The following is a 13,517-nucleotide window of genomic DNA, read 5'->3' on the forward strand; positions in this document are numbered from 1 at the left end:
TCAAGTATTACTGACTTCCATTGTGCCAGGGGCCATGGAAATAATGGTGTGCAATCAGGGACAATTCCCACCCAGAGCTCACCTTCCAGGGATAGCAGCAGAAAACAGATCAGCAAACAACAAAAGGCAAAGAGAATTCCCTTTCCTGGAGTGCTGTGAGGTTAAGGAACAGGGCAAAGGGCAAGTGAGCACCTGGGGCAACGGGCTCAGAAAGGCCTCCCCAAGGAAGTGACACCACAGGGGGGATCTGAGGGTGCAGAGGCCCAGCTACACAAAGAGACAGCAAATGACACAGCAGATGGAGGGAATGGTGTGACCAGAGGTCCTAAGATAGCAGAAGATGTGGCCTGCGTGGGCCACTCGGAGGCCTGAGCAAAGCAAACTGTAGTGACCCGAGGACGGAGGGACACAGGATGAGGATGGTGCGGGAGGGGGTGGAAATGACATAACCTGGTTTCAGCTATAAGACCACTCTGGTTTTGTGCATAAAATTACAGAGTGGGCAAGAACGGATGGCAGCAAACGTTGACTAAAAATGGATTACAGATCTCAATGAAAGAGCTAAAACTACAAAGTTTTTAGGAAAAAAGGTAGATGTAAATCTTTGTGACCATAGACTGGGCAATGGTTTCTTAGATATGTGTAACACAAAAAGCATAAACAGCAAAAGAAAAAAACAGGTAAGCTGAACTTCAAAACTGTAAGATTTTCAAGCTTCAAAGGATACAAAAAAAAATGAAAAGACAACTCACAAGTGGGAGGAAAATTATAAACCATATATCTGACAGGAGACCAGCACCCAGGATTTACAAAGAACCCTTACAGCAAAAAGTCAACCCAATTAAAACATGGGTAAAAGATTTGAACAGAATCTCCAAAAATCTACAAATGACAGATACACACATGAAAAGATGCTCAACACTATTAGTCAGCAGGGAAATGCAAATCAAAACCACAGTGAGACACCACCTCACACTCATTATGAGGCTGCTATCCCCTCACCTGCCCTTCCTCTGAAAAAACAAATGAAAAAACACCTGAAAGTAACAAGTGTTGGCAGCGATGTGGAGAAATTGGAGCCTTCGTACACTCCAGGTGGGAAGGTACAATGGTGCAGTCACTTTGGAAAACAGTCTGGCAGTTCTTTAAAAAGTGAGGAGTTACCATATGGCCCAGCAATTCCGATTGTAGGTATGTGTACGTGTGTATATATATACCCAAGAGAAAAGAAAACATGTCCACAGAGAAACTTGTACAGAAATGTTCACGGTAGCATTATTTAAAAAGAATGAACGGCAAGACGTCAGTCTAGAGGCAACTGGAAGTTTAAGAGAGAACAGAATTTGCATTAATGGAGCAGTGATACAGGTGGAAGAAAGAAGGAAGAAATATAAGGGGAACAAAAATTACAAAATGACTTACAATCCTCTCATTTGTAGGAAAGAAATAAAATAACCAGACACAAACTGAGTAGCTTCCAGAACGTGTAACAAGACTCTAAAATTCAAGAGAATTATTCAAAAAAAAAAAAAAGAGAGAGAGAGAGAAAGAAGTATTTTTCACATAACAAAAGGAGAACAGGAATGAGAAATAAAATGCAGCATGAAAAAACAATGTATTTCAGAAAATGTCTGACATTCTTCTGAAATACGGTAACTCCTGATTTAGAAAACTTTGAACTGTGCAAAACTTAAGACTAGGAACCATACACAAAGAAAAAATTAGTCGCTATGGCTAATTCTCGAGTAAAGAACGGATTACTCTATTCAGCTGATATCTACTAATTTCTTAGACTTAGCGATGCTTGTCTCTGTGAAGCAACATACATCGTCAATCTCTACATTCTCAGATGATTTAAACTTCCTCATTTTTAAACACGAACATAAGTTCTTGGCAAATGACTCTTTTTGCTTACAAAAATGAGCTCTTAACTCAAACCACATGAAATTTTTAAACAATGATTTTCAATAAAACTTCTGTTTCAACCTTTGGGGAACAAAGCCATTCTGGAGTTGGCAAAGCTTTATGAATTCTCCATCATCCAGGACTGACTGAAGTTGGCTAGGGTATAATGCTTATGAGGAACAAAAAACAGTAAAGCTGATTTTCCCCAAGAAGGAAGAGACCAAAAGTACTGGTCAGTGTGTTTCTATGAGGTCTCGGGAGAACTCTTAAGTTTTTCTCTGAAATACCATCTCAAAAGCTGCAACACATTTCCTTGCCCTGCTTCAAAACTCTTTGCCCAATGAACTCTGTCCTCCTTCCCCACCATCCACTCTTAAGTGTATATTAACCAACTTACGGAAATGTACTCACACTTTTGTGGTAAATGGGGTACACAAGACAAATATGTATGCATATAGAAATACATGATTAGGTGTGAAGCTGAGAAGATACAAAGTGATGGTGTTTAGGGAATAAGGATGAATATGAATGAAAGCCATCAAGGAATGGCTCTGCATAGGACAGATCTGAGCTGTGCTCAAGAACCCCAGCAGGTTACGAGCAACCCAACATCAGAAGAAAGTGCTCAAGACGCTGAACAGGTCACTTGTAGAGGACAATGAAGAGCCAGGCTTGCTCAGGGCCAATGGTTTTCACTCTGGACAGAATTATAACAACTGGAGATACATGGGTAATCGTGGATAAGTAGCTTGTTAAGTTCAACTTTATTTTGGAAAAAGACTTGAGACTCATGAGGAAATGGGATGTGGTGGAATCCCTGGTCTTGGAAGAATGTTCTGTAAATTCTTCTGGAGTTCAGTTTAGGAAATGGAAAGTATTTGAACCCTCCCACAGGGCTCAGCAGTAAAGCAAAGTGATAAAGAGGGTAGCTTCCGAGTCACAACACCTGCCAGGGTTCACGGCCTAACTCTGCCACCAAACGGCAGTGACACATGGGCCCATGACACATGGGCCCGCTGCTGAAACCTTAATTACTGGGTCCTAGTTTCCTCCCTAGAAAAGGTTGCTGTGGGAAAGGAATAAGCTCCCATCCACAGCACCTGTAGTGACAACACACAGTAAGTACTAGGTCCTCTGCTTAAAATTATAGCAGGTGACAACTCACTGTAAGTTATCAAAGGAAATGGAAAGAACCTCATTATCCTGTAAGACTACTATCTGAGATTCAAAGAAACCAGACATTTGAAACGTCCCTTGTGATGATCACTAAATTTTGAATGTTTTAATACCTGGTCAAGATTGTTTCTCAATCTTCTGGCTGTGATTAAGTGCGTGTATCTTACCAGTGCACACGGCACTATAGGTTCCCCAACAGAATAAACGTTGGACAGGGATCATATATTAACTGGACACAAATGTAACTCCCTCTGGGAGAGCTCTAGAACCCTAGGACCTGCAGGTATGTCCTCAGCCTGCTGAACTGATGCCCCTGCTGGACGCTGAGGTCTGATGGGGCTGAACTGCCAGCCTGGGCCATGACCGCAGTCTTTCCTATGGGACAGTGAAGGCCTCGGCACCTGCTGCTAAATGACTCTTGCCCTCCCATAATATAGTCCTCCTGTGGCTGTTGTGCCTTCACTGTGACAGTGATGACTCTGAGTGTGGACATCTGACTGCCTTTGCCCCATGACAGGCTCCTCTACCCCAGGACCACAGAGACAGTTGGTCCCTGTTTTGTCTTTATTAATGGACAGGTTTTTGGTTGTTTTTCATTACGGTCAGAGTAGCCACTATCTGCCACACTGCCTGAGGTCCACTATTGCCACCTCCTTTCCCCTCTCCTGTGTCGTGCCGCTCCACGCTTCCGCCCACAACTGCCATCCTGTGCGACAAGGTCAGCCTCCTGTGAGCACCAAATAGCCCTCATCATCTGAACAGACCCCGACTCTCCCTTCTTATGGGACACGTGTGCTCATCAGTGCAGGCCCTTGGGACTCTATTTGTGACCAAAAGAGCCTGGGATCAGAAATCAGAGAATCCAGGCTCAGTCACCATTCTGCCACTTACTAGCTTCATGACTTTGAGTAAATATGAAACTTTGTGTCCTCTTATGTACCATGTGCATACCGTCTATTTCTCAGGACTGCAATGAGGAAGAAATGAGTGCACGTAAGGGTGAAATCAAAGGGTACTGTGGAATGATTTCACTCCTTCCAGGAATGAAGAAGCAGTTCCAAAAGCTGGAGTGTGCTGGGAGGCTGGGCTCCAGAGCCAAGGCTTTCCTTTATTTAATCCACTAAAAAGTCTGAAAGGAATTCTGAACCTCATCCCAGTAAGCTCTCCAGAACAATAATCTCTCTTGCACTAACCATATTTATACAGCCCTCTTGAACTTAAAAGATCCCTTATTTATGGCTGGAGTGAAATCAAATGTTTCAAAAAAAATATTTATCATTCTTTTTTTCTCATTAAACAAAAATACAAAAGAGTAAAAAATACTTAAATCACCCATGATTCCACTACCAAGGAAAAAACATTCTCAACATTTTAATGAATCTTTTCCCAAGTGCTTTTCTAATTTTTAAAATTATATACAGCATATTATTTATGTACAAGTCTAGCAACTGGTCTTTTCCATGCAATAATATAGCAAACATTTCTCCAGTATTCCATCGCTTAGTTTTCAAATGAAGGGTATTTTGAATCTACTTATTCACATATAGACGTCACAGATCAGCAGAAAATTTTATATATCAAACTTTTTGGTTTATTTTAGAACCCCCAGAGAGTTCAATGTTTATAATAAAGCGAGTTTTATGTATTGGTAATATGCAATTAATGAGTAACTGTAAAATGCTAGAAAAATAAAGCTGAGTATACGTAAGTAAATGCAGCAATATATTATATAGATTATACCATCTAAAATGCCAAAGTTTTCTCTCAAATGGCACATTTTTAGATATACTTAGGGTGCCAGCAAATTAATAAAAACAATGAATAACAGTCCTCAATGTAATTGATTAATCAAAGCCATTGCCTTCATTCAACCTGCATCAGAGACAAAGAAACGCTGTGTTCCATGAGAAAACAGCACTAAATGTAAGGTTCTGTAAAGTGATGCCCTACCTTATACTCATGTGTCACTATAAACCAAGCAGTAGCCTTAAACCGAGAAAATATGAAAAATAGTGATCATCACAGCTTACCTACCACTTGAAAAAGCTCTGCAAAACACCAGTGTTATTTGATTACATGATGTGAAGAGAAAAAAAGCCAAGTGCAGGGCAGATTCCCTCCCACCTTTACAAAACCAGGGATGCTACTGACAAAACAGACTTTTTAAATAAAATAGACTCTTAAAAACCATCACTGATCTTTTGCCCTTAGATAAATATTGGTGTGCGTTTTCTATTTTAAAATATTTATGCCAAAGGCAGAGATGAGACTGTCAAACTTAGGAAAATGTGCAAAGGAATTTCTACAAACCAAAGAGGTTAAAACAATGAACAAATGATTTGAACAGTCAAGTCACACAAGAAATTCAAATGGTCAATTATTATGAAGACATTCAACTTCACTAATAAATACAAATTTAAACAAGAGGCTATTTTCTGTGCATAAAATTGGCAAAAATTAAAAAGAGAAAAATATGGGAAAATGAATACTCTCAAACTCTTGGAGGGAAATGTGGCAATAATATCAGAATTTTAAATAAGTGTGGCCGTTCAGCAATCCTCCTATAATAGATTCCTCCGGGAGAAATAGTAACTTAAGCATAAAGGCTTATCTACAGCCATGTTCATAGAAAAAGTATCTGTAACAGACAAAAAGGAAAATACTGAAAACCCTGAAATCAACCTTATCACTTAGAGAATGGTTACATAAACTATGCTTATGTCCACACTAAGAAATTTTACTCAGCTTTAAAAAGAATGGAAAGGGCATTAATTAATAACACAAAAGAATGTTTGTGATACATCACTGCATGAAAATTAAAACAAAGTGCAGAACCGTATGTATGGTATGACCTTATCTGTTGTGAAGACAAATGATACAAATTATTCATTTCTATGTTTTCAAAAAACTTACTTGAGTATGTATAGAACATGATCTGGAAGGATAAATGCTAAACTGTTTCTAGTTTCTCTCTAGGGCTATGGATATGTGATGACAAGAGGTGGGGACTGTTCTTAATTTATAATCTTCTGTTTGAATTTTTTAATAAGCAGATAGATTATAATTTAAAAACACTAGTAAAGTGGGGAAGGCTCTCAAAAAATTAAAATACAACATATCATCACGCTGAAAAATTTGGAGGGGGTCACATTAAAGTTTTAAAAAGTACCTTCTCAACACTAGTGAGTTAGGTAGTTACGTGCTTAATAAGTAGGCCGGATAGTTAAAGCATGATTATTTACTGTAACGATTAAGCATCAAATGTGAACATCCTGCTTACCTCTTTAGGTGATAGATTTTGTGTGTATACTGTCCCTTTTCTCCATCCTTCTCATAAGGTTCATTCTTTAAGACTTCAATTCCTTCTCCACCACCAGTCTCATTTTTACTAGCTTCTGCAACAGAATAAAGCTGCCCAACCTGATACTGAAATATTAAAGAGCACAGAATTTCAGGAAGTCAGTAGCAACTGCAGAAACCTCCTATGCTAAAATCTTACTACAGATATAGAAAAGTATACCCAGACCATTTGGTACATATGCTCTATATGAAAACATGACTCAAATTAGAAATAAATATGTTTAGAGAGACAAACACCATATGATTATACAGTTCAAAAAACTATAATATTTTACAAGATTTTCATTACTTAAGAAAGCTATTACTTACAAATAATATATACTATCCATTTATCAAGACAACACCTTGACATTTGGTTCAGTTTTTTGAATAATAAATATACATTTATGTTTTCCAAAGCATTTTCACATCTACTATACTTCATTTAATTTCACAAAATTCTAAAGAAGATATGGCAGGAATGTAATTGTTCCTTATAAGAAAGCTGAGCAATCAGAATACAGTTCTCAGTAATGAGGAGAAGGGATATAAACTGTAATAATAAAAGCCTGCAAATACAAAGAACCATTATAGTCCAAATTTTAGCAGACCTCTGGGGTCTTCTTTTCCATGACGTATGTATATGACACGCCCAATTTGGCCCTTGTCCACCTAAACAGAAACAGTACTGGGGTATCCGGGGTCAGAACTGTTAATTGTGAAGTTCTCCAGTAAACAGAAACTGTTTTTAAACTATTCGTAAATACCCCAAGTATTACCATAAAAGGCAAGAAATTGCTGACAGTGGTTTCTATTTCATTTTAAGGGAACGAGAATTCCCAGTGGCCTGCACCAGCACCTGTGAGCAGGAAGCCCTGTTCTACTTCAGTCTGGAGTTTCTAACAGTTCCAGCGAAGGATGAAAAACCAAGTTCTTGTGCTCTAACTCGTTCTAGTGACTCAGTCATGGCATTATCTCCAATCTCTTCAAACCTGGCTAAATTTCTTCCTCCCAATGAAGAGAGCCTGAAGAAATGCTTTCTTCTTTTCTAAGCATATTTTCAAAGAAAAGCCACCTCTAAAAACTCATCATTCGAAACTAACATTGTTTTTGAGGAATAAATAATAGGGGTCGTTGTAAGCTCAGTAAATACTCATATCTAAAAAGCCCACAGGAAGATGATGTTATCATGCAGGTTAATTTACACATACACATATTCAGTTTGGAAGGGTTTAGGAAGCTGGTATCAAATACATTTCTTAAATGCATGAAAAATAAGTTTTTGTTGAGATTTTAGACTCCTGAGAGGGCTACAGTTCTTCTTTTGGTTTTCATGATACAACACAGGGTTAGTCCAGTAATGCTACAATACTCCTAAGTCCTTCAAAATAGTGTCTCAGATTTTATATAGTAGGATTAAAATGTCTCTAAGTAAGAGGGTTAAATTTGATCTTGGTCAGGAACAGAGTAACAAAAATTTACACAGAAACAACTAAACACAGTATCCAAAAAAATGTTATTAATGGACTGATATTTTGTGGCATGCTACTAGGCTTTCTTTCTCATTTTTAAGAATAACTTAAATAAAGGCAGGAGGCATGTTTATTTAGTCTGAATATAATAAAAAGCTAAGATTATTTTGGGTGACAATACCAAGACTCAGAAAGATTTCAACACGTTGATCCAACCAGCCAAAATGAAAAGAAAAAATTTAACCAAAACAAATGTCAATTTCTACATTCAAGTTCAAACAGTCAATTGTACAAGTGAAAAATAGGGGTGCTTGGCTTGTCTGGAGTGTTTTAATACGCTCCAACACAGAAACCTCATGCTACTGATGTATATACAGCTGTGTTCAAGTCTACATTAAACAGCGCCAGACAGCTACTCATTTTTAGTTCCTGCATTTTATTATTTTTTTTCTGTCTGCCTTCTGTCAGCTGTCACATCTTAGGTTATCAGTTTGTTTTGTCCCACTTCCAATTCACTGCTTCTAATCTAGTGTCAGCCCTAGAAAAACCAGATAACCGAGCAAGTGCAAACTGTGCACAAGTTAGAGGGACTCAAAGGGCTTTATGGGTTTTTGCTACACATATCTTGATTTTTCAGAACCCTTCTCTGCTTTTATTCTCATTCTTGGTTATGACAGATAGCTACAACTGTAGGACATGCAAGTTCTGAATAGGTGATGTTTCTGTACCACGTGCACATCAGGGGAGACTGATCCCTCATGGTTCCACGCTGGTGGGACCGTGACTGGAATACTGTTTTCAACTGAGAGCAACAACTTCAACACATGCAGTAGTGAGACAGCTGGTAAGGGAGTCTAGAGGTCATGTTATATCGGGACAAATGAATGTGCTGGGAATGTTAAACCTTGTGACCTCATATAGAGAGAAGATGGAACAAAAGGGCTAGGGGGAAGAGAGAGAACTGCCAAAAGAAAACCTGAAGGGTTATCATATGCAAGACAGAACAGGTTTACTTCCCTATGTTCAAGTGGAAGGAACTGTAAACAACATGCAAACTTTACAGGAAAGCAGATTTTGGTTTCAAGTAAAGACAAATGTTTTAAAATATCCAACAGTAAAGTAGGCTGCTTCTCTAAGCAGCAAGTGACCTAACCTTAACGTGCCTAAGTTGAGGCTAGAATCTCCTTCCCCTGGGATATAAGACAGAATTCCTGTACTGGACAGGAGGTTAAACTACATTCTTAGACCTTTCCCAAACAAGGCAGTGTAACAAAACTTATTTACAATTAATTATCTGTAACACATCATACTTCATTTTGTCACATAAACTGCAAAGTAAAGGTAAAATGAATACAATGAAAATATGACTTCAGGTTAGCATATCAAAATAAACTATATCAATAAAATACAGAAGCAAGCAAGACTTACCTCCTGAACAGAACATGGCAAAACCACTCGGCTAAAAAGACAAAGGGATAAAAAATATGTTACACGTGAAATAGGTGCTTTAAAACACAGATTTCCACGCTTAAAAGAGCTTTTGCTTTAAACCCAATGATAGCATAATACAAGATGCCATTTATGGAAAACGGTCTTCGCAATGACTACAGTTGTAAATGAGTTTTTAAGCTGGGGAAATAAAACCACCACACTTGACTCTCAATGATCACTTGCACTGAGTGTCCTCATTATTCCAGGACCTCAAAAAAATAGTTGTAGAGAGTCTTACGGGGAGTAGAGGAACAAGAGACAACTCATCACTGAAAATTGCAGAGTACAGGAAGTATTATTTGCAGACTGTCTGGTCAGGTTGCCCTCATGAAATTTTTAGTATGGTTTCATCCTCCATCTATATACTATGCATTTTGTTTTTATGACACTTTTCCAGAATACATGTTTTGAATGTCATGAATGAATTCCTCCAAAAACTGTTCCCCACTACCCAATTAATTATTCCTCACTTTTATGGAGAAAAACATGTAAAAGGTCCTTTAGATCTAATAAGAAAAAACGTTACCATGGAAAATACTTTGAACCTTATAAATATAACCCCTTCTAGGGTAGCTTCAATGTAAGGTTGCTGTGTTTGATCTTGTCCAAGAGAGCTGGTTACTGTACACACAAAAGGACCAGTACAAAGGCATAATGCTCCTGAAATGAATTCTGAAAAAGAATACTATGATGAAGTATTTTATATCAGGATATTGTATTTTATCTCCAGACTTTTTTAGGGAAGTACCTTCACACTTACTTCCACAATAAACTCTGAAAGCCAAGGCTATTCTTAAATATTAGTTGTCTCATGGTAATAGGTCGTGTCCAAGACAGCAACTTATTTTTTTGGCCTGGTCATTCTCAGACTTTTCCCACCTAACCATCAAGCTACCACAGCAGTGTCATCTAAAATCCTATTTTAACTCTTTCTACTACAAGGAGGGGGGAAAAATATCAGGGATTCACCTCAATTTTCACTTTATAGAAAATTCCCAATAGTCTTCCTCATTCCAATTCCTTTTCAGTTGCACTTTCCATCAATTCCTCTCCTATTCCCCTCAAACATCGAGGCTTGAATGCTCACATCACCTTAATCTCTACCACATATGTAACATGTCTCCTGTTATTCCCTCTTCCCTAACTTCTGAGGGGTCACTCATCACTCTAGACTTTCTGATAATGGTCATCTAAAGACAGTGAACAATCCCCAAGTCACAATGGTCACTAACTTCCATTCTCATCAAGAATAAACCTGTTCCACAAAATCCTTCCATACCTAATCATTTTAGCCGTCTGCTCAGGGTACACACTAACTTGCTCACTGTCCCAGTAACAGAAAATAAACTGGGAGAGCAGTGGTTTGAGAAGACTAAGACCCAGGATGGGAGTGTACTTTGGAAGATATGGACAAAGACATAGGTTGGGAGCATATTTTCAGGGCCTGGAAGACAACAGTAAGAAGTCTTATTTAATGTATTAGACAACAAAGAATTCCAGAAGGTTGTTCCAAAAAGTAAGTGACATAACTACTGCCAACCTGAAGATGTCATCTATAGATGGTTATAAACAATGAGAAGCAGAAGGGTGGGGAAAAGCCATTTTTGGGAGGCAGGGCAAGGATTCGCCAAGGCCTGGAACCAGATGATGAGCTGTAGAGGAAATGGAAGGAAGCGACAGAGAGGAGACCGGTAAAGACTTCCCTGAAGTTTCACAAAACCAAAGAATCACTGCTGAGTAATTTTAACAACTACTCACTTGCAGGAAGATCCCTATTTTTATACACTTTCAGGGAAATTTAGTTCACAAAATGAAAGTGACTGATTAAGACATTCTGAATGAATGATATATCGAGTAACTTCTTCAAGATTTGCTTAAGGAAAAGTAAGAACAAAGAAACAAATAGGCTTTGATTTTGTATTTTTTTCTAAAAGCAGTACTCAACTTTTAGAGCAATTTGAAAATTTTCAAACTTCCCTGAAAACCCTCATGAAAATAATCTTCCAAATAGAACTACCAACCAGTTCTTTAAAACCAGGACTTGACAATAATGGCAATTTCATCTATTGCTTAAGAAACAACTTGAAGGGATCTCCCTAACCTAAAAAAGTCATTTCTAACTTTTTAATTCAGGTCAAAAATAGATGGCATTTTTTTAAAGACAACAAACATTTACGAAAACATTTTACAGTTTACCAACATCTTCACATAGGAATGACCTATTCATTGCTCGTGACGAAAAACAATTTTAGAAAGTTGATTTTAAGTAAGAAGAATCTTTTTTTTTTTTTCATTAAACACTGAGCACTTTCAGTGTGCTAGACTAGATGCTGTGCTGGACACTAGGAATGTTTAAAATAAGAAACAGCTTCTGTCCTCAAAAAGTATAGCAGGAGTGGGGAGGGTATAGCTCAAGTGGTAGAGTGCATACTTAGCATGCTCGAGGTTCTGAGTTCAATCCCCAGTACCTCCTCTAAAAATAAATAAACAAACCTAATTCGCTCCCCCCAAAGTATAGCAGGAAAAAAAATCTAAGGGAGACATACATGAGGGGTGAATATCAAGAAACGTTAATTTATAATTCCTTCAGAAAAACACATTACACCTTGGCCACATTTCTGCATTTGTTACCTCAGTACATTAAAGTTTTTTTAATGAAACTAACGGTTCACAAAAAAGCATAGTGTGCATATTCCCAATGAGAATTACTCTACATGAATTAGCCTGATACTACTTGCATAACTGTCAAAGGGATCTACTAAACACTTAATTCCCATTTTAGGGGGGAGGAAACAACTAATGAAAGAAAAATGACTACATCTATGATCTAAAATCAGTTCTGCAACTCACTTGCTATGTGACTTGTGCCAAGTAAATTTCCTTTTCTTTTTTTATTTCTTCTTTCTCTCTTTTAATTAAAAAAAATTTTTTTTTTGAAATACAGGTACTGGGGATTGAACCCAGGACTGTGCATCCTAAGCATGCACTCTACCACTGAGCTATACCTATCCCCTCCTTCTGTCTTTTTTCCTCCTAAGTTTTATTATCTGCCACCTACCTACATTATAAAGCTGTCATAGAGTAATAAATGAGATAATATTTGCACGATACATTGGAAGAAAAATTTTACAAATCCAAAGTTCAATACTATAAATAACTTTAACTGAAAATGTCTTTTCTCAGGATCCTTGTCATGGACTAAAGTTATAATTTTTCATTTATTTATTTTACTTTTTAATACTTACTGAACACTTATTTTGTGCCAGAGACTATTTTAAGAGCTGCGGATATGAGAGGCTGCAAAATAGACAGATTCATGGAGTTGGTATGCAGTGAGAGAATACAGGTAGTAAAATAGAAAAAAATTAATAATTGTACTGCACGTTAGATGGTGATATATTGCTATGGAGAACAACAAAGCAGAAAAGGCAAACACCAAATGGTGGGGGTTGCAATTAGATCTTCAGAGAGGGATTCCCTAAGAAGATGATATTTAAGCAAAGACCTGAGAGAGGGAGGTGAATTAGTGAGATAAGGGAAGGGTACTTCACGCAGAGGGGATGGCAAGCAGAAGGGCCTTGAACTGAGCTTTTTCCCTTGGAATAGTGGGGGAACAGCAAGGAAACCTGTGAGCTTGGAATGGGCAAGGAAGGAGCTGTAACTGAAATCATAGCACAAAACAGTGTTAAGAACTCCCAGGCGTTGGCTTTTACTCAATAAGATAAGGAGTCTGGACAGCTTTAAGCAGAGAAGCGGCAGGAGTGACTTTAAAAAAAGAGTTTGAGAACTAACACTAAAAATAAGCTGTCTGGAGTTAGTTAAATCAAGCCGTAATTTTTTAAAGAGTTTAAAATGAAAAGAGCACTTGAAAAACCCAAGAACGGGCCACACTCGAAATCCCTAGTTGCCCGACGGATGCTGACAACACGAACCAGCTGTGACAGCCGAACATTCACTGCCAACCAGATTTCCTGTGATATTCACAGTCCGTGCTGGTAGGAAATGCCGTAAGCCTTCAACAAAACCACGGAGCCGGTCTGATGCACCTGGAAACCCTTCTATTCGACCAACCATGTTAACGCCTCACCTAAACCCCGGGAAGCACATGGAGCCCAGAGGGTCACCCTATCTTCA

General features: G+C 38.2%; 1 protein-coding gene across 2 annotated transcripts in view; it reads right to left on the reverse strand.

Moving 5' to 3' along the window:
* Positions 1-13,517, reverse strand: part of PITPNB (phosphatidylinositol transfer protein beta) — a 56,770-nt gene that overhangs the window by 42,491 nt on the left and 762 nt on the right. For both annotated transcript variants that reach the window (XM_074356735.1, XM_074356736.1), the window contains exons 2-3: positions 9,321-9,351; positions 6,362-6,507 (exon numbers count right to left, since the gene is read on the reverse strand). In XM_074356735.1, coding sequence (XP_074212836.1) covers positions 6,362-6,507; positions 9,321-9,351 — 177 coding nt within the window. The remainder of the gene's footprint in view (positions 1-6,361; positions 6,508-9,320; positions 9,352-13,517) is intronic.

Source organism: Camelus bactrianus, chromosome 32, assembly GCF_048773025.1.
Source record: "Camelus bactrianus isolate YW-2024 breed Bactrian camel chromosome 32, ASM4877302v1, whole genome shotgun sequence".
Classification (NCBI taxonomy): Eukaryota; Metazoa; Chordata; class Mammalia; order Artiodactyla; family Camelidae; genus Camelus; species Camelus bactrianus.